Source organism: Crocodylus porosus, unplaced genomic scaffold (assembly GCF_001723895.1).
Source record: "Crocodylus porosus isolate Cpor-Errol unplaced genomic scaffold, CroPor_comp1, whole genome shotgun sequence".
Taxonomy (NCBI): Eukaryota; Metazoa; Chordata; order Crocodylia; family Crocodylidae; genus Crocodylus; species Crocodylus porosus.
In genome coordinates, this window is record NW_017728944.1 from 4,916,037 (window position 1) to 4,942,902 (window position 26,866).

The 26,866-nt window shown below is 44.6% G+C and overlaps 1 protein-coding gene across 1 annotated transcript in view; it reads right to left on the reverse strand.

Moving 5' to 3' along the window:
- PTRF (polymerase I and transcript release factor) overlaps positions 1-23,635 on the reverse strand; it is a 39,831-nt gene extending 16,196 nt beyond the window's left edge. The window contains exon 1 of the mRNA XM_019550441.1: positions 22,968-23,635. Coding sequence (XP_019405986.1) covers positions 22,968-23,387 — 420 coding nt within the window. The 5' untranslated portion in view covers positions 23,388-23,635. The remainder of the gene's footprint in view (positions 1-22,967) is intronic.
- Between the last annotated feature and the right edge of the window lie 3,231 nt (positions 23,636-26,866).

A 26,866-nucleotide genomic window follows, 5' to 3' on the forward strand; every position in this document is an offset into this window, starting at 1 on the left:
TTCCTTAAAGAAGAATCCATTTTGAAAGTTTGTTGATCCATTTTTTAAAGGTTGTTCACAACCCTTTCATATAGTCTTGTGACTCACTTCTGGGTTGGGACCCAGGGGTTGAGAAATGCTGCCTTAGATCACACCATTGTGTGTCCTGCCTCCTGTGCTGCCCCTTCCAGCCTGGAAGCCCAGATTAGCAGTGAGTTTACACGTCTACCATTATCACAGAGACTGGGCACAGCAAGCTGGAATGTGTCTGGCAAAGCCTATGCCTAGAGAAAACACTGTGGCCTGATCCAAAGCCAAAACAGCCCAGAGGAGCCATTCCACTGACTTCTCCAAGCTTTGAATCAGACCCTGCACAACCAATGCTGAGAGTAACAAAACAGCTCTGTTTTCACAGAGGGAGAGGAGGGTAGTTCCTGAGCCTGCTGCCAGGAAGGATTCCTCACAACGCCCTGGCTGCTCTCCACACCCATGTGTTGCTCATGGGACATCAAGGATCTCTTCCCAATTATGCAAGAGCTGCTCAGCCTGTGATAGAACAGGAAGAGCTGCCCAGCAGAAATGGCAGGGTTTGCCTCACCACAGCAGGCATATCTGGGGGGGGAAGTCTGCTGCTGCAGGTTGCTCTCTAGAGATAATGTAGCTAGGAAAACAGCCCTGGTCCAAATGTAGTGAAAAGATAATGAAGCCCGGCTGGAACAATGAAGAATAATCCAGGCGCCTGCTGCCTGACTGTTACGTAAATCTCCACTGATAGAGTATTATTCCTGTGTGCCTTATTTCACTCATGACTCGTTCAGATGAGCCCCAGTTTCAAACACCAGGCATTGTAAGCACATACTTTTTCCTGGAAAACATACTGAGACTGGCACTAGGAGAGTTGAGATGCACAACTATAGTACAACCCTCGGTATCAGCAGCTCCAAATGCTCAAACTCTGATTCCCAGTATGCCCATCGGGACTCAGGCCTGCTTGATCCCAGGTTACTGGGAAAAGAAAATTTCTCATGGGATTTCCCAACTCCTGGTACAGGCAGGAAACATAAGCACCCACAAAAAGGTATGTGTCTAAGTGTACATAGAATAGGGGTGGGCAATCATTTTGGGCAGAGGGCTGATTACTGAGTTCTGGCAAGCCACCAAGGGCTGCATGACAGGCAGTCCAGGGCAGATAAATATTAATTTTCTAAATTTTTTAGGGGCCCTGCGGGCCAGATAGAATGGCCTGGCAGGCCGCATCCAGCCCCAGGGCCACATTTTGCCCGCCCCTGGCATAGAAGGTAGAATCTATTCATTTTGATTAACTTCTCAAAAGGTTCAGAGTTGATCTGAGTGGAAACAATCTGGTTTCCTGCCCCACGCAGAATGCCTCTACCTATACCGTGCATGAGGAAGAATCACCCCGCCCCCCTCAGACCCACATTCATGGTCTTTGATACATTAAGCCACATTTTCCCCTTCTGCACAGTAACCTTAAGAGGAGCAATTTACCCTGGAAGTACCCTGGTGTGAGGTTCCCTGAGAAAACACAGGCAAGTAGCAATATATCCTGGAGGTTATGGGGAAACAAGAAACCTGTGCCATCTGCGTGGAACTGTGAACAACGGAGCTATGAGCATGGGCGACTGGTGCTGCCTTAGTTGGGGGGGCATGCGACCAGTACCACCGACTGGGGGTGGAAGGTCCCCCCCCCGGCAATCCTGCTGACCAGGGGAGGGACCCCTCTGGGTGATCCCGCAACAGCCGATCGCTGCAATCACTGCAGCCGCTTTTGGGAGTGGCTGTGGCCACTCCTGGGATCAAGTGATCCGAGAAGCGGCTGCAGTGATCACAGCGATCAAATGGTGCTTACGGGGGGGCGCCAGTGTTCCTGCCTGCCCCCCTTGGCCATTGCCTAAGTGGCTGATCAGGGGGTGCACTGGCGCTCTCAGGGAGTGGACATGCACCCACTATGCGTCGCCACTGGCTGTGAGGTTGAGAGAGGGTGTTAGACACTGCACATTTTCTATTTCAAATAACTCAGTGCTGCTAGGTCCACTGAACAGAACTGCTCTGTACTTTGCTCCACTAAGTGGGTTTTTTTTTATCTGACAACACTTTCAAGCCTGAGTTCCCTTCCAGTGAGTCACTCATCAGCACCCTTTATGGTCATGAACATACTGTCTGGTTGCTACAACACAAGTAAACATTTCCCTCACCATATAAAAGGCCACTGAGACACAAAACCGAGCTACATTCCCTGCCTGGCAGGGCCAGGGACTGTTAAAATATAGCAGAATCACAGACAAATCTGAGGAACATTCCTAAAATTCTAGGAGTAAAATGGAAAGTCAACAGGACTGTTGTTCTTTAGGGGATTTTTTTTTATTTCTGGTTTGTTAGTGGAAGAAAACACACTCCCAGCTGATCTGTTCTCCAGTTTGATGTTTTAATTAAGTCTTTTAAATATATACACACATGCATGCTAATCACATCTGCAGCTGATTTATGCAGTCACTTTATAACAGCAGCTACACTCTATCTGGAGAAGACAGTAAAGGCCTGCTGACATGCAATTGCAGGATGAAAAATGCTACAAGCTCACTCTTCCATCCCATGAGTCCTATAGCACCATTAATTGCCCAAACCTGACTGGTGCCCAGTTCCTACTGCTGCCAAATACATTAAAGCTGCTGCTGTTCAGCACTTCCCACAGTAGTCCTCCTCTCTGTCTCATTCCACTGCTGCCCACCAGGTACAGCTAAGCAAGTGCCAACTTAAGAGGAGGCTCAGGCAGCAATCAGAAGCTTCTGGGCAGAAGGGAGTCAGGGAGCATATATTTTGACTCATATTGTCCCCAGCTGGGAAAAGAACAGGTTGGAGCTCCAGCTTTCACAGTAAAAACACAGTCACTTTGCTTCCTTCTGCCAGCACCTGAGAACACCAAGCCTGAAAGGGCACATTCTTGTGATGACCTCGCATCAGTGCTGGTGTGAGAAGGACACCATTATTTTATACAGTAACAAGAGCACACATGGTAAAAAATAGGGAACCAGGGCACAGATGAATGAGGATCTGAAGGTAATCCGCTGACAAAAAATAGGGGTTCTGCCTTCTTCCCCTCCCACTGAAATATATCAATGTGTTCATCAATTAAGGTCTTACACTCCCAGCATATGGCGGACTGAAAAGCCTGTTGAATACTTGAGAGATTAATAACCTTTAAGAAACATCTTTTGTCTTTATGATTAAAAAAAATGTTTTTGAGAAACCTGATGCCCCAAATTTCAGGCCTCTAAAGAGTCTTCTGGCAAGTTTGGAGTCTCCATTCCTGTAATAGGGTCTATGATGATGTCCCTAATGGAGCTCTACATGGACATGGTGCCCTGTCCACACCAATCCTGTTGTAATACTGGGGTCTTAAGACAGGCAGAAGGCTGGGTAAACCTGCACCTTATAAACTAACCAAATCAAAGGTGCATAAGCTTTTTTAAGTAGTGGAAGACCAGACTTGACATTCCTAATACTCCTGAGGTAGAAGGCCAAAGGAAATAATGAGCACAATAACAACTGTTCCTTTCAGCCTTCTGTTATGCATCAAAAAAGGCACAATCCAAACTGTTAAGCTTGTGGGCCACCTTTGGAAAGGAGAATTTCCACTGGTAAGTCTTTCCGGAGTACCTGAACTCTCTGGGTCTAACGGCCCTGCCCTGCTCTTTGTGGAACCCTGTCCACCCAGCACTGCGTGGGCACACAGCACTGCCATTCTGACTTGGCAGCATTTTTTGGCCACAGGTAGAAAAGATTCTTTTAACATGAGTCAGGCCCTTTTCAGGAACAGAAGATAGTATCTCTTGGAGCCACCCAGTTTTAATAAAATCTTAATGGAGTATGTTGCTCTTTACACACACATCCTATAAGAGCCATTTTGCCAAGAACTGTTACACAAAGTGACAAAACACGATGGTTTAGCAAATCAAAAATTGTAAGACACCACACACATCATGCAATCAACAGTGTCAATGGCCCCTCACTAACTGAAAACACCTGACTTCGCCTTTTTTGCATTGTAGCCCTGATATCTTAGATTGGTGGGGAGGCATATGTAATGTAGTTCCCTGCATAAGGGCATAAGTAAATTTGAACAGTTTGGCATTAGTAACATCCTAAATTGGGGAATGTCCCCAGGCACTGACCCAAGTGAAATCCTAAGATTCAGGAACTTATTAGTTCCCCACTGAAACATGTCATTAACCAATCAGAGATGATACTAAGAATCCAAAGACATTGGCAATACAAATTGCAGTGTTTCCTTCTTTTGGGCTATTTGGCTGTTCCCTTCTGTTTGGCCAGCAGAATGAATAGGAACAAGATGCTTGTAACCCATCCTCTATGTCCATAGCTTAAAAACAAGTGTCAGGTTCAAAATGTGAGTGCAAAAAATGCCAACAGATGATGAAGGGGGTAAACTCAGTGCGGTATGCCTCAAGTTTGAAACCTATTGATTCTCTGGTGGCCCATGGCTCTTTCCAATCACAGAAGCTCTCTGGCTATGCACACAGAGTACAGTCAATGTGGCCTCGTTAATTGTGAAGTGTGGATTCTTCACATGAGACCTCAAAAACCGAGGTTCTGCTTGGAGATTCAAGATCTGGGAGTACTTTTAATGAGTTGGGGTTTGCCCTGATGTCCTTGGCCAAAGCTTCTCTTCCTCCCCTTCACCATTGTTCACCCTTCAGCAATGCTCTACAATGATCATTTGTAAAGGATGGCAGGGGCCATATGTTCATATCATAAGCATAAAATAGGAATATTATTTATGATATTGCGTCAGCACCACTTAAGTGAACTATGCTGAAGTGTTCCAGTGCATAAATATTATTTATGGGTCTTTGGAGCCCTTTTGCCAGACTTCATGTCAGATGTGCACTCTGTAAAGCTCAGTGCAGTACAGTGGCTGGCAGGAGCAGAGCCTCTGCTCTAGGCTTAGAAGAACCATTCTGAATAAAATAAGAAGCATAGGAACCCTTGGGTTAAATGCTGCCACGTTTAGAGGCTTCCCTGCTGTACAAGCAGGTTTTGTATCTCAAGCCTTGGTGGAGCTGAGGGGCAACACTGCCCCCATCACTGACAGCTCTCCACCGTTGGCTCTAGTCTCCCAGATATATACAGAACAGTAGGGCCTACAAGAAAGACCAGTGACTGCTGCTGTAAAGAGGAGGACTCCAGCGAGCATACTGCAAGAGTCTGATACTTGTCTCATGCTGGTGTTGCCATAAATTAGAACTGTTACCTGATAAGGCTTCGTGGCTCTGCTAGACAAGGACTGGTATTTAAGGTGACATACAAGCATCTCCAGCTCTTTTCCTGCCTCCACATACAGACTGCCCTCCCCTCACTTTCAACAGGTTTTGCAGGCAGGAGGACTAGAGTGCAGCTACATCCTATCTAGTGAAAGGCAACTTTGTTACCAGCAGTCTCCATGGCCTGGGATGAGCTTTTGGGATGCAGAAGCCATATTTACCACCACCAGAAGCTTGTGGAGAGAAGTGTAACTTGTGTTGAAGGGAATTACAGAAGGGTGACTTACTGACTTGAACAGTGCCTCCAGACCTGCTATTTCTAAATAGGTCACTGCTGTTTCATCTTGAACATTACAGAGTGTGGGATAAGAGCCTGCCTTCTTCTGACACCCTTGATATGTTCAAGCCATTTCTTATCGTCACAAATCAAAGTTCACAACTCCCAGGAGGTAGACATTCCATGCTTTTGATAGAGAAACTGAGGCAGGGAGGAGGGAAGTGACTTACCTAAAGGTGCCCAATGACTCTCTAGCAGAGCCAGAAATAGAACCCAGGAATCACTTGGCTTTAGGCCTGTGACCATCCTCCCCTCCCACAATTAAAATCATCCCAGAGGTAGAACAGGGCAACTCCCTAGAGGCCTGACAGAAGATCACAGTTTCTTGTACACCCATTACAACTACATCACAATTATCATGCAGCAAACAGAGGATTCAATCAGCTGTGGCATTTATGCCAACTAAAAATATCTGCCTCCCAAGCTTAATGGCTCAGTGCAGCCACTAAAAGGTGGGCCACAACTATGCAAGGCACTGGAATCAGCAGCTTTCAGAGTTTCAGAAGAGGCTCATGACTGTCTTCAGATGGTGCTGTGTCTGATGCCCTAAAAGTGATGTCTCCCTTCACATCCTCTGCTGGCAGGGGCCTTGGCACTTTCTCCGGTGTGGGGTCAGAGGGCACAGTCTCTGGAGAAGGGTCAGAGGACTCACACTCTGGCGATGTTTCAAAGGGCACACGCTCTGGCGAAGGGTCATGGGGCACACTCTGGATCTTCTCAGGCTAAGATGAGGAAAATGGATTTCAATGGCCAGCAGAAAGGAAGCAGAATGGAAGAATTTCCCTATTCCCCACCAGCTGCTTTAAACTAACTAGCTTAACATGAGAATGGGCAGAGGTGAAAGGGCAGCAGAAATAGCCAGTACAGATTCACAAGAAGGAAGTCTTGCTTTCATTTACTGGGGGTCCCAAAAGAGTCAATGACCCAGCTATAGCAAGGTAATTTGCAGTGCAGTTGCATAGGCGAACACATCACAGATCCTCACAGGACGTGAGAGGCTTCATACGAGCTATGAACTAACTGCCCAGAGGACTTTTCCATCTATTGACTCCTCTGCAAAATCCTATGAAATATGAACTTTAATTTCTACCCAGGAGAACTTTTATAATCTTTTCTCCAATGCCTGATATATAGGGTGTTTGTGCCCAAAAGCCTGCAATTAAAGATTTTTTTTTTTTGCAAAAATCTTGTTGATCTAATAAAAAATATCATCTCTACTATGAGTCCTGATTGCCAGCTATAGCAAGTCATTGATATTTATGCAATATTTAACCACAGAGTCAGATTCAACTCTCATTTACACTGGTGTAAACCTCAAGTGACTCCATCAAAGTTATTCCCAAACTGTGCCAGTATAATTGGAAGCAATACCTTACTATTAAATAATTTAAGAGCTTTGGGGAGGAGTGGAGATTAGATGAACAACAGCTACAATTATGAAGAGCTAAATCCAACTACATGAGTGAGATGGATCCAGAAAGCTGTTTGATTCCTGAACTGCATCCACACAACTCTGCCAGGACAGAATATGGACAAGCCCTCAACCCAGCAGGACACAAACAGCCTCTCTCAGTGTTTCAACAGAGAACAACATTGCAAAATCAAAACTTTTCTCTTTTGCTTAATATACACTGATGGGAGGGGGCTGCTACTTAGCAATCCCTGAGAGCAGTTGGCTTTACAAACTACCCCACTCAAAGATGATACATAAAGTAGTTTCCTTTATTATATTTTCAGTAGTTTGGCATCAGATTCCCTTTCCAGGATTATCAGCTGAGGGGATTCAAAATAAAAGAAAATGCAGTTCATTTTATAGATAGAAGAGAGCAAAAAATTGTATCAAGGGGTTATCATCTTCTTGAGATGTAAAGGAAAGAACTTGAAGATTCTAGTGGGGGAAAACGAGGTGGGGAGCACGTAAGCACTACAGAATAAACTTACTGGACTTCAAGTGATGAGAAAAATTCCTTCCATCCTCAAGTAACTTAGTGTAAAACCTCACTGGCACTGGGTTTCTATCAAACAGATCTAGCTTGTCCACCGTATCCTGGGAATAGTGTCATTAGAGGCTGTGTTGCTCTTGATGTGAAAAAGAAAGATGGTTCTTATAACATTGTGTGAAATGTGCTGCTGCTAGTCCAGCTGGGATGGAAACTAAAAGAAAAGCACAGGGTGGGGCTGGAGGGGGAGTCAGTATAAACAGTGAGGCCATGTTTGAAGGTTGCTTTGCCCGGCAATGAATCAGATGAAAAGCAGGACTGTAGGAAAAAGACAAGTAAATAGACTGGAAGGGGGAAAAATAACTTTCTTTTTTCCCAATGGAAAAAAAATGGTTTAATTGCGTTATCAGCCTGTTTATGTAACTGGTCTAGTTCTTAAAGCTGCCCCTCCTGGATACACCTGCCATGCATGATTAATAGCTGCAAGGCTATCTCTGAACAGCAGTCCTATAAAGATGGGGACTACACTGGAGATGATATGCAGGGAGATCAGTAAAAGGCATTAACTGATATAAGTCTTCTCAGCTGAAAAGTGCAGAGTAAACATCCTGGATTTTTTATTCTAAATGTTTAGTTTGATGTTCCTCCTCTGACCTCGTTCAAGATCAACACAAATCTTCACTCTGACTCCAGCTCTGGTCTTTGTCTTATGCAGCTGGATGTTGGGGCAGGACTTCTTCGAGGCCTTTGTTACCCATGGGTGCTTATACACGTGACGGGGTGTAGTCTTTTATGCCCCCTAAATTGTGTGGGTTTTTAATTTAAACCTACTGTTTCAATTTAGGGTTTTTATCTTTCCATCACATTACAGCAAGGGGCCCAATCCTTTTTTTCTTTTTCTTTCAGTGGAGCCTGCCTGTGGCTGGGGAGCGAGTTGCCAGCAAGCCGAGTTGCCCTTGAGCTGTGGGGGGACCAGGTCCTTCCTGCAGCAGCGCCCCCAGGGAAGAGTTGGATTAGACTGGGTGCTGCCTCTGAGCTGGGGCAGCACCTGGCTCACTAGCAGCCTGCCCAGGCGGCCACTGGGGGCACCATCGCCACAGAGAAAAGCCCGCCAGCAGCTCACCCCCCAGCCATGGGCAGGCTCTGGAAAAAAAAAAAAAAAAAGATCAGGCTCCTCACTGCTTTTTCTGCCTTCAGCAAGTGCCTGCTGATGAAGGCAGAGGCTGCGAGGGGCCTGATACTTTTTTTCTGTGGAGCCTGCTCACCTCTCCCGTGGCCAGCCGACTTATAGCTGCAACACACCGTTGCAAACTAAAATGCATCGGGATGTAGTTTAGTTTCCAATGATGCAGTCTCATCCAAAACCCCCTAAACTGGTGCACATGTAATGTGTGATGCCAGTAAGCCACATAAAGTGACATTTTCATCACATGTACAGTGTGACATCATCATGTGTTCATGTACTCCATATGGTCAAAAGACAACAGCCACGTGCTGTGCGAGAATAAGAAGATGAAGCAAGTTGTCTGGAGCTTATGAGACTTATGCTTTGCATTGGTAATATTCATATTTACACCAGTTACATTTACACAGTTCTTTATCCCTTATTTGAAAAAAGACAATGGACCCAACCTTAAGCCCGGTGTAATCAGATGCAGCTCTGCTGAAGATAAAAGAATCACACTCACTCCCCAAGCCTGTATTCAGCCCTGTTCTTCCCAAGCCTGTATTCAGCCTTGTTCTCCCCAAGCCTATTAGATTAAGTAACTTGTGCCAGCCATGGGCCAAATTCTTTGCTGGTGTAATTCTAGGGAAACTGATGCGGCACAGAACTGGGTATCAGGTTCTAATCCAAGATCTGCCAGCTCAGCTATATGTGGCCTTGGATGACTTTCTTCTTTTCTTTGTGCCTCAGTTTCCCCAGTTCCAAAGTGGGGTATACATGCACTTCCTCATGGAGTGGTAAAGAGTAATTAAATATTTGTTGTAGGAGAAAAAACGAAATTATCCAAGTTATCCACACACTCACTGGGGTCTAGAATATACTGGGCACATCTACACATGTAATTAACACAAAATAATGAACTTTGGAGCTTATTGCTCTGGAGTGTGCTGCTCCCAGGCATGCCATTTGAACATGCACCCGGGGCTGTGGCATGTTGAGCCGGGTTGAAGCAGCTCCAGCTGGCAAAGGGGCTTTGGGGGTCAGACCCCCTGCCCCAGCTCAACATGCTGAGGAGGGGCTAGCTAGGGCACGATGGAGCTCCACTGCAGGGCTAGCTGGTAGGCAGCCCTTGTGCTGAAGCACCCACATGCCCCACCCAGCCAGGGCAGCATCTATACATGTGCTGCTGCACAGCAAAAATCTCTCCAGTGGGATGGTACTTGTAAATACAAGTAGTATTCTGCTACGGAGTTAATTTGTTTACTCATCTCTAATAAGGGCACATGTGTAGATGCATGACATTTACTGCACAGCTAATTAGTCATGCCTCATGTAGATGTGCCCATTGACTAGCTGCCCAGCATACTGAGTCACTAGGGCCAAATTCGACCCTCAGTTATAGCTCTTTATGTGTGTAATGACGCCAGTGGCATCATACGGGCATTGCAGAGGAAAGACGTTTGGTGCATGGATACCATGGTGATAAGCACCTGAGAGATGCCCGAGGTGCTGGGCAACAAGATGAGGGGGAATATGCCTCTTTTTGGTTTGAATTTCACCAGCCATTAAGTACAGATGTCATATCCCCCCCCTCCCCACAAGTCTAACCATATCCCAATAGGCAGCAGCTTTAATTTAACCTGGCTGCTTGCACCGCAGCAGTTTATAGCTGCACAGCTCAGCCACTAATTATATAAAGAACTACAGCAAAACTAATCATCTCAACACTAGTTTATATTTGAGCAATGAACTATTCATCCAGTAGGTCTCAGCCAGCTCCAGAGGAATCCACACTCCAGGAGAGGCTCTGGGTAAAAGTACTGACACTTCAGCCCTAGAAAGGGTACTAGAAGCTGAAGCAAATAAACGCCTTATTGAATTTGCTTTGGGGCCACATGCTGCTGTGGACACATATCATGAGGCTCTGCTAATTAAAATGAGGTGTAGACAAGAGTAAGGACTTCTTGCATGTGGAGATCTAGCAGGCTGGTGTCCTTTGACATGGATGGAAATCATGCAGCTGAATTCTTGATGTGCTTCTTTGGAACTGGAGCCCTGAGAATCTGAGTTAAACCAAAAATAGACTGTAGGGAACAATCCCACCCCAGCTCTCAGGGGATGGGCAAGACATGACCTAATAGGGTTCTTTCCAGCTCGAACTTCACTGAATCTGTTCTCAAAGGCAGGAGACTCAAAGCGAAAGCAGAGACTCAGTAACTCCCTCAGATTTTCCACAGCCCTGAAACCCACATATTACAGTACTGAAGCTAAAAGCGTAGAAAGGAAAAGGATGACTCTGGTACTTGCTACTACTAGAGATGGGACATGGGGCTCCATGCACCTTTGATCTGACCCAACAAACAGTTCTTATGTTCTTCAGAACAGCACTATCTTGATTCCTGGACTTTGGGCGCATCTACATGTTCACTAATGAGCAGTGGTTACTGCACATTTAATTTAGAACATATATAATCAAGTACTAAATAAATGTGCAGTTATAGTGCAGTAGCACAGGCAGACACCTTTTAGTGACACTACTGTGCACTGTCTGTGCTGTGACGCACTACTGTGCAGTATTATTAGGCTACTACACAGTTAGCGTCTCGTGTAGGTGTGCCCTTTGGGTCCGAATTACATTTGCATTTAATTCTCCTCTTTATTTCTGTTGAAGATGGTATAAAAAAATTCCAGATGAACTGCTGTCCCTTGAGGGTATGTGGGGTCTGAGAGCTCTTGAGATCTGGCTGATTATGAGGGGACTGCTTTGTCCTTTGTGATCCCAGGTCAGAGACATGACTGGATAACGTATTTGCTAGGATTTTGCAGGGTGAAAAACTTACAGTGTCAATGCAATGGTGTCAATGATGGTTTGGGGTTAACACGGTTATTCTCTGGAAAACTGGGGGTAAGGATCATTTGTGATAAAGACCATGCCAGAAAGGGCCACATCAAAAAGGCAACTTGAGCACAGGACGCAGCTAAAGTCACAACATGAAAAAAATTAGAATCAACAGGTTCGGACTGAACCAATGCTCCGACTCTCTCAGAGCATTGATAATCCTCTGGAAACGTAGGGAGGTTGATGAGCTTGGACAGCAGATGGACATGGCTCTCGGCTGAGACTACAGCGCTATGGCTCTTAGTCACCTGGACAGAGGAAGGTGGCTCCCAAGTGAGACCAGCTGAATAGATTTGAATAGCAATGAGCAATTCCTCTGCAGAGGTGCCAGCTAAGAGTTATCGTGCTTTCCCTGAGCTGCTACGGGCCACAGAACTCCTGAATTCTCTTGCCTCAGAACTGGGACCCCACAGCAGCATTTTATTTTGCACCTTTTTTATCACTTGCCCTGTTCCCAGAGATCATATAGAATCTACCAGTGCAGCTTCTGGGTTGCCATTCCAGTTACCTGAACAAGTCCCTGCATTTCTGCTCAGACACACACACACAAGGACCAGGCGCTCACAGTGCCAGGATGACAAATCCACAATGCCCTTATGCAGCTACGTGACATGCTCCAGTATCAGCGGGAGAGGGGACAAAATGTTGCCATACTGAACCTCAGCTTGGAGAAGGCCTACGATGGGGTATTGCACCGCTTCCTAATAGAGACTGAAAAAGATGGGAGTCCCCGCAACCTTTGTCACCTGGATCAAGGCACTGTACAGCAATGTGAGCAGCAGGGCCTTGGTGAATGGGTCCCTGACAGCCCCTATTGCAGTAGAATTGGGGGTCAGGCAGGGCTGCCGCTCTCCCCGGTCCTGTGCATTTGCGAGATGGAACCATTAACACAAGAACTCAGACAGGATCCCCAGATCAGGGGAGTGGAAATCCCTGGGAGGCATGGGGAGGAGACAAAAAAGTCTGTGTACATGGATGACCTGAACATCATACGCGGGACAAACGGTCAGTGGAAAGAGCACTACAACACACCCAGGTATATGGAGCAGCAGGAGGGGCCAAGCTCAACATGAGCAAAAGCATCTGCCTAGTACTGGGTAAGCTTGAAGACCCATTGCCCTTGGGGGTTTTCGTCTCCTGGGAAAGGGTAGAGATCCTCGGGGTGGAGTTTGACCCAGAGCTGACAGGGCAGAGGGCATGGGAGAAGACAGAGGGCAAAGCCAGACAGAAACTGGGGCTATGGCAGTCACACTGCCTGTCGGGGGGTGGGAGGGGGGCACATGGTACTGATGAAGGTGGTGCTTCTGCCAATGCTGCTACACACTGCTCTAGTCTTCCCCCTTCCCCCCACCCCGAGCACGCCATTCACAGAATCCAGAGAGCTGTGTGTGTTTTCTTTTGGCGCTCCACATGGGAGAAAGTGGCAAGGGCCAAGCTGTGCAAAGCAAAACTGTTTGGAGGCAGGGGAATGACAGATGTCCTCCTCTTCCTCTGGGCCAAGTACATGAGCCAGATTTGCAAACTGGCAACAGGGGGAGAATCTAAAACAGCCAGCTTTGTTAAGTATTTTGCAAGGCAGTTGCTGCAACAGTGGCAAGTGTGCACAACAAATAATGGGAGCCCATGGACCATGTTTCCCCCATGGTTTTACGAGATCCTGAAGCACTTTCGAAAGGAATACAAGCTGCATGATGCTACCCTAGTGACCCTGGTAAACCACTGCAAGAAACGGGAGGTGGTAAGGGCAAGAGACACCATATCACCGGTAGACTTACTACCTGGTGACAGCTGCCAGGCCGTGTGGGAGTGAATCTTCCACAGGGACCTGAAGAAGAAGCACAGAGACCTAAACTGGCAGGCAGCCCACCCGGCACTTCCCGTGAAACAGCATAGGGCAGACAGGTCCACTGAACTGCCTGAGGCTGACCTGCCGCTGGCAGGCAGAAACCTTCGACCACCTCTTCTGGGACTGCCCACATGCCAGGGAGGTGTGGAAGAAAGTTCATGTGCTCCTCCTGGTAGTGACAGGTGTCAGAAACCTGACCAGGGAACCAGTTCTCTATGGGCACGTGACCAGACGGCATGGGGCCCCAACAGCGTGCTTCAACCAATTCATCTCCTACTTCAGGTCTGAACTGTGGAAAACCAGGAACCTGCTCACAGCCCACAGTCAAGGACTGTATTAAAATGGGACTAAGTGAAATGTACTGGTACGACAGAAAGACAGAAGAGGATGATGGGAAAGAAACGGCAGACCTCATCTGGTAGAGAGAGGTCTGGCATAGACTTTTTCAGGATTAGCCCCTCTGAGGAGGGCAGTGGGTGGGGGGTACGGGTATAGGGATAGGTGCACAGTCGCACACTGCAAACTGTGTAACAGGTTTTTTAGTGCGCGTTGAGCTGCCAAGTGAACCACAAAGGCCACTTGGCAGGGTGTTGGAGGTGGAGTTATATATATATATGAAATTATTTTTGCAATAAAAAAAGACACACACACACACACATTATGAGTGAGCTGCTTTGTGATACATTTTTTCCACACAAACATGTACTGATGCCGCCTACAGGCTAGGGACAAATAAAACCAAAATCAAGCTAGTGCAGTGGTGCTCAACCTTTTGGCCCCCTGGGCCATATGAGTGGCACAGGGTTGATCTCCAAGCTAGATCCCTTGTATGATCAGCATCAGGGGTTGAACCCTGCACCTTCCAGATCGGGCCCTACACCACCTGAATTGGTTCCCATGTTGCCCTGGCCTAGCCCCACAAACATGGATTGGGCTCTGCGCCACCTCAGCCTTGCATGCTGGATCTAGTGTACAGGGCCACCCTAGCCAGCCTCCCCATAGGTCCAGAAATTTGGCAGCAGGGGAGCAGCAATTACCAGTGCCACTGCTCCCTACTGCAGGTGGAGAGCTCAGCAGGCCAGATAACACAGCTCTGAGGCTAGATACAGCCTAGGGACTGAGTACCCCTGGGCTAGTGCATTGAAAACAATCTCATACACACCCAACTGCACCACCCTTCCTTATGCAGTCATGATGGATTCAAAGTCTCCACTGCCAGCACAGGAAAGAGAAAGCAGATGATCACATCAGTCTGGCTGCAGTCTCCAATGCCAACAGCAGACTGGGGCCAGGGTAAAAACACTGAGACCACTTTCAATCCTGGAGGCCACAGCCTATCACCAATGATCAGTCTGAATCTCTCACCGTTGGATCGTTATGGGAATGTTGAATGATAATACAGGGGTTGGGAACCTTTCCCTAACAGCAGGTTGAATTAACACAGTTCAGTCATAAGGCAGGCCACAGGCAGCAGATGGAACATAGAGGCAGAGTATCTAACAACTCCCACTTCCATGGCAGTATAATTTTATGGTGGGCTTGGCAAGATGGATAATGTCTCTTTGAAAGCTGCATCCCACCCCTGGGTGGTAGGGTGCTGACCCCTGATCCCTAATATAATATTAATAACATAATATGACAAGTCAAATCGATCTCAAACAGAACCTATATCACTTTCACCTTACGACAAGTAATTTTTAGACCTTGTGATAGGACTTTGGCAAAGCAGTGTGGGCACCAACTTTTAAGATAAGGGCACAGGGAGGAACTGTTTGCAAACTCATTAACTCAGGCATCTATAGAATGGAATGCCCTTTTTTTTTTTTTTAACAGGTCTGATTCTGTATAGCAACCATGATGCTTCCAGTCCCTGGACGTTTAGTGCATGGATGCCTAGTATTATATTAATCATAAAAGCATGCATGCACCATACCTAATAATATATGTGCAATATGTACACTGGTTTTTCAACTGGAACACAGGTATCTTTATTAGTAATGAGAAAGCCTCTTAAAATTCAGATGCTTTCCCAAGCTGTCCAAGACATTTTGGTCCAGAAATCAGATAGGAATTCTCATGTAAACTGATTTTTCTTGAGGGATTTGGAGTCTCTCTTTTCCATGGACAGGCTTGTGTTATCGGTATAACAGACTTGGTATTGTCATTTGGCTCTACTCTGCAGTTTCTCTTGGGACCTAGAAAGGAACGTGAATATGCAACCAAAAGTGTAGATTCAGTTCTTTGGAACCTGAGATAAGCTAAATTCTGAGCAATGGCTGAAGCCAACTCTTATTATACCTAAGGTTGTTCAACCCACCGTGATCTTTGTCAATATGCAGGCCCTTTTCAGAGAGACCTTTAATCTCTGTGAAGACAGCTGCAAAAACACTGAATGACTATGGTAATTATGGCATACAGCTTGGGATCATAAGGGTTTCTTTGAAACAGGGGTTTTCTTTACAAAGGCTGAAATACAGTATGGGGGGAGCAAGCACCTTGAATGGAGCTTTAACATTCAGATCAGTATTATTGCTAAACCAAGGGACTATGCTAGAGAGTTACCTGTGAGGCTGTATAAGTTCTACCTGGAGCATTCCACAGACAAGCAGGAGTTATAAAGAAGTAATTTTCATTAGTAAAGTGAGTATAAATTATACTTACACACATTTTAAGATGTCTTTATGCTAGCAGAGAAGCATACCTCTATACCAAATCCCATTTCATGGTGCATCTCAAATGTGAAACACAACCCAAGGCCAAGGTAGCTTTGGATTAATGTTGTGGTTGTGATGGTCCAGGATAAATGCAAAAGGCAAGGAGTTTTTGTGGGTGATATCTCTACCTGAGGAAGGTTACCTTTTATCTGAAAGCTTCCCTAAATCTCACTCAACTGTGCAGCTGATGCAATAAAAGATTTCACCCACAAAAATGTTGTCATTCCAAGGTTAAGACATTAGAAATGCAACAAAACTTAATGCAAGTGGAGCCATAGAAGAAACAACACAGGACTGAATACAGTCAGGACATTCATTCTACTTTACTAACAATGGAGCTGCATTCAATGCCAGTTCATCAAGTATGTGTTCTTCACTGATTTTTGACTTAGGGCCACATGCTACAGAGGTTTCTTTTGCAACAATGTCTCTTTGGGCTATGAGGCTACATTACTGAGTTATGCTGTGTTGTCATTTCATTGCAATATGAAAGCATCCCCACAACACAGCAATGCAATTCACTGCAGTGTGATGTTGGGCGAAGAAGTCTGCAGTGTACCCAGACTTTGGCACTGTCCCAAAAGCCACTTTCAGGGACACAGGGTGTATCTATATACATAAATGGAGATTATCTTATGAATTTGGAAACACTTTGGAATCCTTACGTATCGCTCTATGTCTGCAGGCACAGCACCAGGACTGTCAGGGGGAGCTGTTTGTGAGTGGATCAAGGACAGTATGCAGTCATTGCTTTGTTATTTTAAGATGCTATTAGGCGATAGAAGCAAATAAAGAAAACAGTGGGTGGTGAAAGGGATGTCTCTCCAGTGATTCATTGGGAAATGGTGATGCCACCTACACAGAGTACTTGAGCTCCAGACCAGATCCCCAGTCACTAACACTGAGTATTTCTGGCCATGTTACATTAGCTGGCTTTGTAAACTGGGCACATACACGGTACCCAACACCCACGCCACTCTCCAGCATTCTGCTTCTGACTCTCCTTCCTCACCAAAATGCAACACACATAGCAGGCCAAACTTTGCAGAGTCCAAGCTTTTGTGACTCTTGTAGGCTGATTTTTGAGTCTGCAAGCCTCGTTGACATTTGCAGACCTTGTCTTGTCATTTAAATTCATGAGCTTTTCCTTTAATCATGATTAATTTCAAAGGGGGAAAAAAAAGCTTCCCTAGCTTAGAAACGGCTCGTGTGCTGGAGGGGAGGAGAGAACACCCTGTTGCTCAGATGTGGGGCGGGTGCAGCTTCTCCAGAACACAGGATTCATTTTCTTTCGTCTCTCTCCGTGTTCGTCTCTCCCTCTGCCACACTCTCGGCTCCCTTCCCCACCCCACGTTGTTCATTCAGTTCTTTCACTTCTTCCCATGCTTCTTTTCACCCTCTTCTCTGAGAAGCAAGAGCTCCCAACACTGTCGTCAGGTTCAGCTTCCAAACCCGCCATATTAACAAGCGGGTTCAAAAGGGATCTGCCCCTCCCTGTTACAAGCACTGGGACACTCTCATCCGTATATGGCCCACCGAAGGCACAAAAGCCAAGCTGTGCTATTTATATTTCCTTGCACAGCCCCACCTACCCTACACATTGTAGAGCTAGGATCTGTTTTCTATCCCATCCCAACTTGCCACCTGGCACTTCTTGGGAGAAGCTCAGCCGTTTGGTAGACTTGGCATGCTGAATTACTCAGAAAGGGAGATGAAATTCTGCAGGGGGCTTTCAAATAATTGACTTCTCAGATAAAATTAAAAATGAGACAGTATGGAAAAAAAAAACAACAAAGAAGGCGGGGTGGGGTGGGTATCTCCTGGGATCTTCCTAAAATTACCAAAGAACATTTCCCACTCTGTTTTCCAAACCAACCATGGCCAGAATAATGCATAAGGGCAGTAGTATTATAGGGATGAGAGTGGGCCTGCACCTATCAGTTTTGGGTACCTGCAAAGCCTTAAGTGACTTATTTACCCCAATTCTGACAAAGGCAATTAATTTCATAAGAAGGTAAAACTGCAGCATGGGCCAGATGATATTCCTAAGAGCTCATCTCACATGCCATCAGCCCCCAAGTCAGCAGCCACAGTTTTAAAAGGTCTGTGTTTTGAGGGTATATTGTGTACTATGTACATCTATCTGGACACTCAACCATAAGAAAAGCCAGGCTTTTGTGTCTATAAGAGTGTTTCTGATGCAAAATGTTGCGGGGGGAGGAATTGTATTCACAGTTCTTCTAAAATTTAGATGCATTAAAGGTCTCACTATCATGGCTTAGATGAGTGGTCTGGACTGTGTTTTTTTCTTACAATTTTTATACCCTGTAGAGAGGGTATAACCATATTACTAGGGTTGAGTTTGGGAATGAGGGAATTTGGTACAGGCCCATCTGCTTTTATCAGCAAGCTCACCAAATCTGATACAGAGCTTCCCTAATTCCCTACACATGAATGCAGGGCAGAGGCCATGAGTGGTTGCATTAAGTGGCTTTGGTGATATGAGCTGCTTGTAAGGACAAACATAACTGCTTGCCATCAAACCTCTTGTGGAATGAAAGTTGAACTTTGTGATAAGGAGATTAAAGCTGTATTTACACAGCAGTTTGGCAAAGAAAAACACCTCACTTCATGGATTCATTTTCAGAACATGCAGTCTGGTTAATTTGGAAGTCTTTTGCTTTTCTATACTACTCTTATGGGCTGATCCAACTCCTTTTTAAGTCAAAGATTCTTACCTCACCAGGAGGTCAGATTGGTCTCAAAAGAGTGAGACATATGAGCACATATGCATTTGTGTACAGTCTCCATCCCAGGACCATCCTTACCAGGCCTCGCTGGGCGAGCCCGCTTTTCAGTCTTATGTTCCCCACCGCCCCCAGCTCAGATAAATAAGATGGACATGTTGTATGCTCCTCTCTACTAACCAAAAGGCAAATGCAAGAAACAGCTTTGATTTTCGTGGTCCTTCTAATATCAGAGAACAAAAAAAGCTTTATTTTCTTTAGTTTATTTTTGCCAGCTAGAAGCTGGAGGATCTTGATGGTACTACTGGTGTAACTCCTTGCATAACTGCTATGTCTGCAGAAAGACGCTAGCAGACAGATATCACCTATTCCTAGTGACTGTTATTCTACCTTTTGTTTTTACTTCTCCAAGTCACAGAATCATGCAGTATTAAATGCATCTGGAGCACGGACTCTTTGCTCAGTGACCCACTGAAAATATCCCCTTCCTCTTTTTGCCTAATATTTCATTTAGGCAAACTTGCCCCACTCCCTGAAAAAAAGCAAATTCATAAATCTTTGCATTCTTAACCTTTTCCTCCTTAAATCACAGTTGAGCAGGAAAGTACATCATAGCTTCTTAAAAAACAAGTGCTGTTAAAGGTTAGTAACATAACTGTTTACAGCCCCGAGATGAACAAAATTATCAAGGCCACATCTAAAATAACTCTCCATTTATGGCTCATTCTGGGAAGCAATGACTGTAGAACAATGAGCTTATTTTGTAAGCCTTTGTTGCATTTTTCTTCCAGAGAGAGGGAGTTCAGAGAAAATGTATAATGTCCAAATATTCCCCAAGGTAGGAATTATCATGAGATTTGCATCTCTCACATTCTTGCTGCTTAGTAAATAATATAAAATAATTGTTAAATATAGAGTCAGAAGAGGACTCTATTCCAGGAGTGATCCTATTGGAATCAACAGGGCTACTTGCAAGAAATTGTATTTCTCAACAGAAGCATAACAGCCAGGATCTGCTCCCTGGGCAACAGTGGTGGTGGCAGGGACTGGGTTGGCTATGGCTGATCCAGCATTTGGGCAGGCAGGAATGCCAGCTTCAGTTCTTTCGGCCCCTCTAAGTGGAAGTCCAGGGCCGGTGCCCTGGTCACCCACCGTTTGTTAGTCTCCTGTTTCTCAACATGGGTAAAGTGGCAGAACTTGATCCACAGTTAGTTATATGTACCTCCAGATTTAAAAACAGAAATGGTACTTTCTTTTCCACCCTGCATTCATCTTCTTTATGAAATTATTAGAAGCCTTATGGTCAGCACTCCTCGGCTTAGTGCACATGCTGGGCCCATACCTATTCCTTTTACTGAAGCAGGTAAAACCACTGACTTTGATAGAGCTTCTCACGTGAAGAAATCAGGATCTGGCCCTGTATCCTGCTATTTTCATAAATACACAACATTGTTCATGCATGCATCCTATGTTAGTAACTGCTCAAAAATGTTAGCCCCCAATGCCAGGACAACCTCAGCAAATGGGAACCTGTCCTGCCTAGCAAAAAAGAAAGCCATACCAAAATCTCTCTCACTACACAAATCAGAAGGCGCTATAGAATGCAAACACTGACAATTAATAGTATATGTGGAGCCAGATAACTCCATTTACTATCTGGTAGAACTTAAATGATTATATTATCAGCAAGTACAAGCCACAGACTAATGATACTGCTAAATAGCCAAATATTTTTGTTGTGTATGAGAAAAATAATAGCTATTGTCTTGAAAATTGTTCAAGGCTAACACCATCATGCAGCAAGAGAAGCACCCAGAGAGACAATATCCCTGAGGCAAGTTCTCTTTTGACTGCAAATCTATTTTTCCCCCGTATACAAGGGAAAGTGGCTACAGTACTGCAGTGTACTGGAAACATATACCCAATTTTTCCAGGGGATTCCCTATGGTTTATCAACAGGAATCACAAAGCTCATTGTACCACAGTTGTCTTTGACAAAGCAAATGCAGCAGTAGAGTAATACAGAAAGATGCATGCGGTGTGCTGATAGGTGAATATTATTGGGGTTCATCCCAGCCTGGTGCTCAGCCATTGAGAAAGGCAAAGATTCCCACAGATTTTGCTTTCCAATTCAGGCTCCAAATCAGGGGACCATTCAGAGTTTCTCCTCCAAAAGAAGCTTCATGTGTCTCAACAGTGTTTGACAAAAGTCTGCACACTTTCCCTGTGACCTCCTGCACCCTGTTTACCCTTGCTTGTGTTTGAGTGTGTAACTATGCTTATACTTTCTTGGTTAAGACAGGCTGAGCATTGCATAGTTTTACAGGGATTTACAGTAGAATTTCACAGAGAGTTTTTCTCTCCTGCCTTCCAGCCTCAAGGCTGTAGTATCTCATGCTAAAATGCACACAGAACAATTTGTTCTGCATTTCAAACCATTCATTCATCCCATTTTCCACAAAACAACATTATGCTCCAGGAAATCCTTGCCTCCATCCTTTCTCAGTGAAGTCAAACTCAGGGGCTGATTCTGCTCCTTTTTTAAATCAATAGGCCTTTTTGCTACTGCTGCCCGTGGGAGTTAAGAGTATACATTTTTGTCCCAGAGAATAAAAGGACAGTGTTTCTGAGCAGTGGCAAGCAATTAAGAGCGTCTCTCAGAAGGACAATCCACCAATACTCAGGACACTGCAAAAACACCTGGAAGATATCTATCTCTTCTAGCTTATTTAAATACTTGCAGGGAATATTAGGATTCCCTGCCATTTCCATCACTTCGCAATGCTTGGTTCCACTGTTGTGCATTTAGGTGTTTACATTATTTTCCCTAGGTAGAGCTACTATGCTACCCTGCAGGCCTGATATGAAGAGCTTCCGATATATGTATTTTAAGTCTGATTAGGTTGCTTGCATGATCCTAATATACTTGAGTATTTCAGCCTTTCGGGCATGATATAACTATAAATGCTTAGGCTCTGAATCAGAGAGCTATATCAGTCCGCTACTTGCCAGATTCCTCAGCCTAGCAGGACCAGATCCCCTTTCAAACTATGGTTGTAATAAGTACTTCTGCTTTTTTGTTCCTTTTCTTCCCCCTTTTCCCTGTGACCTGCACTGGATGTTCCTCTGTTTGTCCCTGACATAGTCTGTTATTAACCCCTGGTGATTCTGACTGCCTGTAACTCATTATACTTTCTCCAGATGTGTGACTGGAGGGCAGCTCTGGTAAATGAAGTTAAACCCAAACAGATACTGGAAAAAGGGGTGGAAGCCTTGGCCTGCTTTTCCCCCCAGTTATTTGCTTATATAATATTTAAAAGATTAAAGGCAAATCCAGGTCCTAGTCCAGAAAATGAGCCTCAGGCAGAGCAAAGGCGCCTGTTATTGAAACTGAGTCACGGAAAAGCTCAGAACCGAACAGGTCTCAGGTTAAAGAAACTGTAACACATACTGGATTGTATTTACTTGTACAAGCAGTATGGCAAAGGCAGATCCACGGCTCTGGAAAGAGGGGTGCTAATGAACTCAAAAGACTATGCTACATTTTCTTTAATGTTTCTGCTCTATCGCCCATAAGAATGAGGTTAAACATGACACCAATGTTATTGTCTCATGTTAGCATTGTCAGGTGCGTATCGTAAACCTGAGACAGTATTATGCTCCTTCTAATTCTTAGAACTCCAACCCCAGTAGGCATGCTCCACCTAAACTGGCTGATTTACAAGATCCCCATAAAGTCCCCAGTGCACTTTTTTCTACCTTTAGTCAAAAAGCAAGTTCCAGATTCTGCTGTTCGCTTGCTGCAGGTTGCAAAGGCCAGCCTGCACTCATTTTAAGCACAATAAATTATGTTAAATCTTCCATCTCATGAGCATACCAATAATATTAAACCTAGAATTAACTATGTGACACTGTAATAGAACTCTAGAGGAACCAGGAGTGGGGAAACACCACCATTCTACCTCATTACTATGTTACTATTAGCAGTGGAAACAAACACTGACAAACATAGCCTAAGGAGCTGCAGGAAATCTCCTTACCTGGTAGATCATGACTTTGAAGTTCCTGCGCTTCAGCAGCTCTGCTTCATTGACCTCCAGCTTCTTGATCTGCCCAGCTTGCTTCTCCAGGTTCTGCCGGACGGTTTTCACATTGACGCTCACCTTTCGCACTTTTTCAAGCATCTTGTTCACAGTGTTGCTGGTGGTGGTGTGTGCTTTTGTGAGCTTGGTCAATTCGCCTTGGATGCTGGACACTGCACTATCCATCTCTTGCTGTCTCTGTTCCAGCTGAGCCTGGGTCATCTGGATCCGATCCACTGTCCCGATGATCTTGTCCAAAAGGGTCAGCACCGTCACCCCATTGATCTGGTCTGATTTGATCGGTTCCTCTGCTGCTTGCTCCTCAGAGGTTTCAGAGGCAGTTGTTTGTTCAATAATTTGCAAAGTGGTGTCCTCCATGATTTGCTTGGGGAGTCCTAACTAGCAGAGCCTGGAGAAACTATCGCTGCAGAGGGGAGAGAGAGAGACCCAAATCTCACTAAGCTCTCTGTGCTGGGAGACAAGCCAGAAATGAAGAGCACAGTGTGTGGATATGCGTGTGCTTAAATTCAAATGGCACAGCTCTGCAAAGCTGTCCAGTAAAACTGGCCTGCAAAATTTTCCAGGCTTGTAGGCCATTGGCTGACTCCACCTCAGCTATATAAAAGGAGCCTGCTGCCAAATGCCTCATGACCCCCCCCTTTCTGAAATGATTAAAATAGTTGGAGGGGAGGCAATGGCTTGCATGCGAGCACAGGCACTGCTCACTGAGGAATGTGAAGCTCTGAACAGCCTCTTCTTTACCATAAGTTTAAAGGCATTCTGAACAAAGCTGCAAAGAATATGAGAGGAAAAAACAAAACCCTTTGTGTAAACTGCTAGGGAAGCTGGTGGAAAGAAATAATCTCCTGGGCACAGCTTTTTATGACGAAGGGAGGCTGGTTTTGAAACAACCGTGCACAGACATGCAGGAACTCAGCCTGGAAAACTCAGAAACTTTTGCCTCCAGTTAGCATTTTTTTCCAGGTCTGTATGAGGCCGATTGTCAACATTTTAAAGAGAGGCTTATATTCTGAATCACAAGTTCGTGGCATGTACCTTTTGGATTGTTCACGCTACAGATCTGCATGGACCCCTATAGAAGAATATTTGTGAAGGCAGACATATATGCATGGATTTACATAGGGAAGATAACCTGTTACATGTGTGTTTGTGCTTATATCTGTCTGCAAATCTGACATAAATGGGATAAATATAAACCCAGCAGCATAAAGTGAAATGGCTAACGCTCCCATCTGAGAGCCTCCCCTGCTCACCAATTAAGTTCAGTTTTTTTTAACTGTATTTATTAATGAATCCAAAATGATCAAATAACAGATTTGACATTTAAAGATGCATTCACTCCCCTAAAATATGTGAACACAGATATTTCTCTTCTGTCAAGAGTGCTCCAATAACCCAAGTCAAAGTCCATAGGAATCTTCCGTTCTTTTCTTTTCTTCCTTTCAGTATCTGAAAGTGTCCTCAGGTTTTTTCCAATGTTAACTGTGTTTCTTCACCTTTATATAATAATTCACCATTTATTTTTTCGTAGAATTCCGCATTACACAGCTCTCACTATCTTCTATTCATCTCTAATTTTAAATTTTAAGGTCAATACAAATTTGTTCTTAATTGTTAGCTGATAGAACTTGCACTTTCCTGCAATAGTCAAAAACGTTTCTCTAACTTTGGTTTGGAAGGAGACAAAGTGCAGAAGGCACTTCAACTTATGCCATCGGAAAAGATGCTGTATGCAATACCCAATGGCATTACATTGCTTAATGCTGATTATTGGCAATAGTGGATTATTTCAACACTGGTATCATGCTTGTTTTGTAGAACACAAAGAAGGAAACCATCCCTGCTCTTTAAGTTCTCATGCTAAACATTAATAGACCAACTCACAGGTTTTTGTACATCCTTAAAAGACTGCCAGTCTAGGAGATCAGTACCAGCTTACTGCTCTAGTAAGATAATTTTGGTAGGACCTTTATGAGGGGTCATTGAGGAACACCTGTTCCAGCCCAACAAGCCCAAGATCCTGAATGGATTGATGTGGAAGGGGCAGATTGAAGGTCTGCATGGAATGAGTCAGATGAGACCAGTTCACCGATACCTCTCCTTGCTTGGCCAAAGGTAAGTGATCCCCTATAGACACAAAAACTGTGATTAAGTTTCTAATGGCTCCTTTTATACTCAGCTGAAGGATTCGCTACTGGCAGACAATCAAGCTTGCTCTCATTAAGGTTCTAAACAATAGGGGATGCACACTCAGTATGTCATGTCTCTGTGGGGGAGGATTCTGCACTGAGTCTGGGGATCACCCTAGTATCTGACTGCTGCTTGGCAAACAAAGCTGAATCCATGTGGTATTCCATTTGGTTATGCTTGAGACCTACCTTAAGATGTCCTTGGTTGAATTGTTGGATTCATGACATACAAGCTAGGGAATCCATTGTGCACAAACATTTCCATAGCAACTTTGTTCAATCCTGATCACAGTCAGCACATTCACTACCCCAGCACTCTGCCACATGACAGGGTGACTTGAGAAAGCTCTTGTATCCACACTATAATATCAATTTAGACTTGGTTGCCTCATACATCAGCAAATTGTAGTCCACAATCCCACTGCTGACACGTCATGTTGCCTGTCAAAAAGAATCTCCTTTATAAATTGTTTCTCAAAGGACAGGCCTTTTTATGTCTGAAAATAAAAGAAAGATTTCCCCTGTTTGCAGCTGACAAGTCAGTTCCACGTAGAACATGAATTCCTGACAGAGTGTACTGAGGCTTTGCTTTTCATGTCTTTTTTTCAGAGCTGCCCTCTACATGGGGGTGTGCAGCTAACATGCAGCACAGGAAGTTAATTGTTTTCTTATTTTCTAGTTCTGCTATAAATTCCGTAAGTTCCTTAGACTTTGCCCCTGTGCCTCAGCTTTCCCATTTGTAATCTGGGAGTAACAGCCATAACTTCACAGGGGTGCATATTTGTAAGGCTGGCTTGAAGAAAACAAACGAAATGGAACTGTATTTTTGGTCTAGCTATTTGCTAGAACAGGCTAAGTGGAATATTCTCTATGCTTGTTCTGCACATAGTGTGATGAGAAACTTTTCATGTTAAGATTCATTTAGACATGACCGTGTTTTTTCTCAGTAGTGACATCCCTAGATGACCTCATAGGTGGCAACCTGAGTTCCTCCCTACTGAACATGAATGCTCTTTATCCTTTTAGCTCATATTCCACAAACTCAGTCTCAGTCTCAGTGATTTGTTACTGCTGTTAACATGTAATAGATAGAATTTGTTCTTTGAAGTTTCCATATCTCTATGAATGTTTTTGAGTCTCAATATCCCACCTACCAGATTCATTGTATAGTATTGCTGACAGATTGTTTTATATGGATGTGGGACATTTAATAGAAACAAAAGAAAATGGATCTCATTTCCAGAAATTCTCTACCAGTCATGTATGGAACAACAAAGGCAGACATCTACTCCCACATGACTCTATAGCAGTTCCTGTAAATAAAGAGAATCTGCATAGAAAGATTTTTATTACTTTCATGAGCAGCAGGTGCTGGCTGTTTCGTGGCCTATTTAAAATGACATGTACATCACAGCTTAGCTTTTCATGTACAGGTGCCCATGTAACAAGGAAAAAAGTCTGTAATTGCAATCAATATCCTTTTCTTTTTCCTCTTGGTGACAGTTTAAGTCAAGGGATCATGTCTTGAATGTGCTGCAGAAAATGAACTGCATGCTCCTCTGTAGAGAAGCCTTCAGATAGGGAGGGTGATACATTGGGAAGGAGTGCAAAGGGAGCATTTTCTGCAGCTGCCCATGCTGTTTCCCT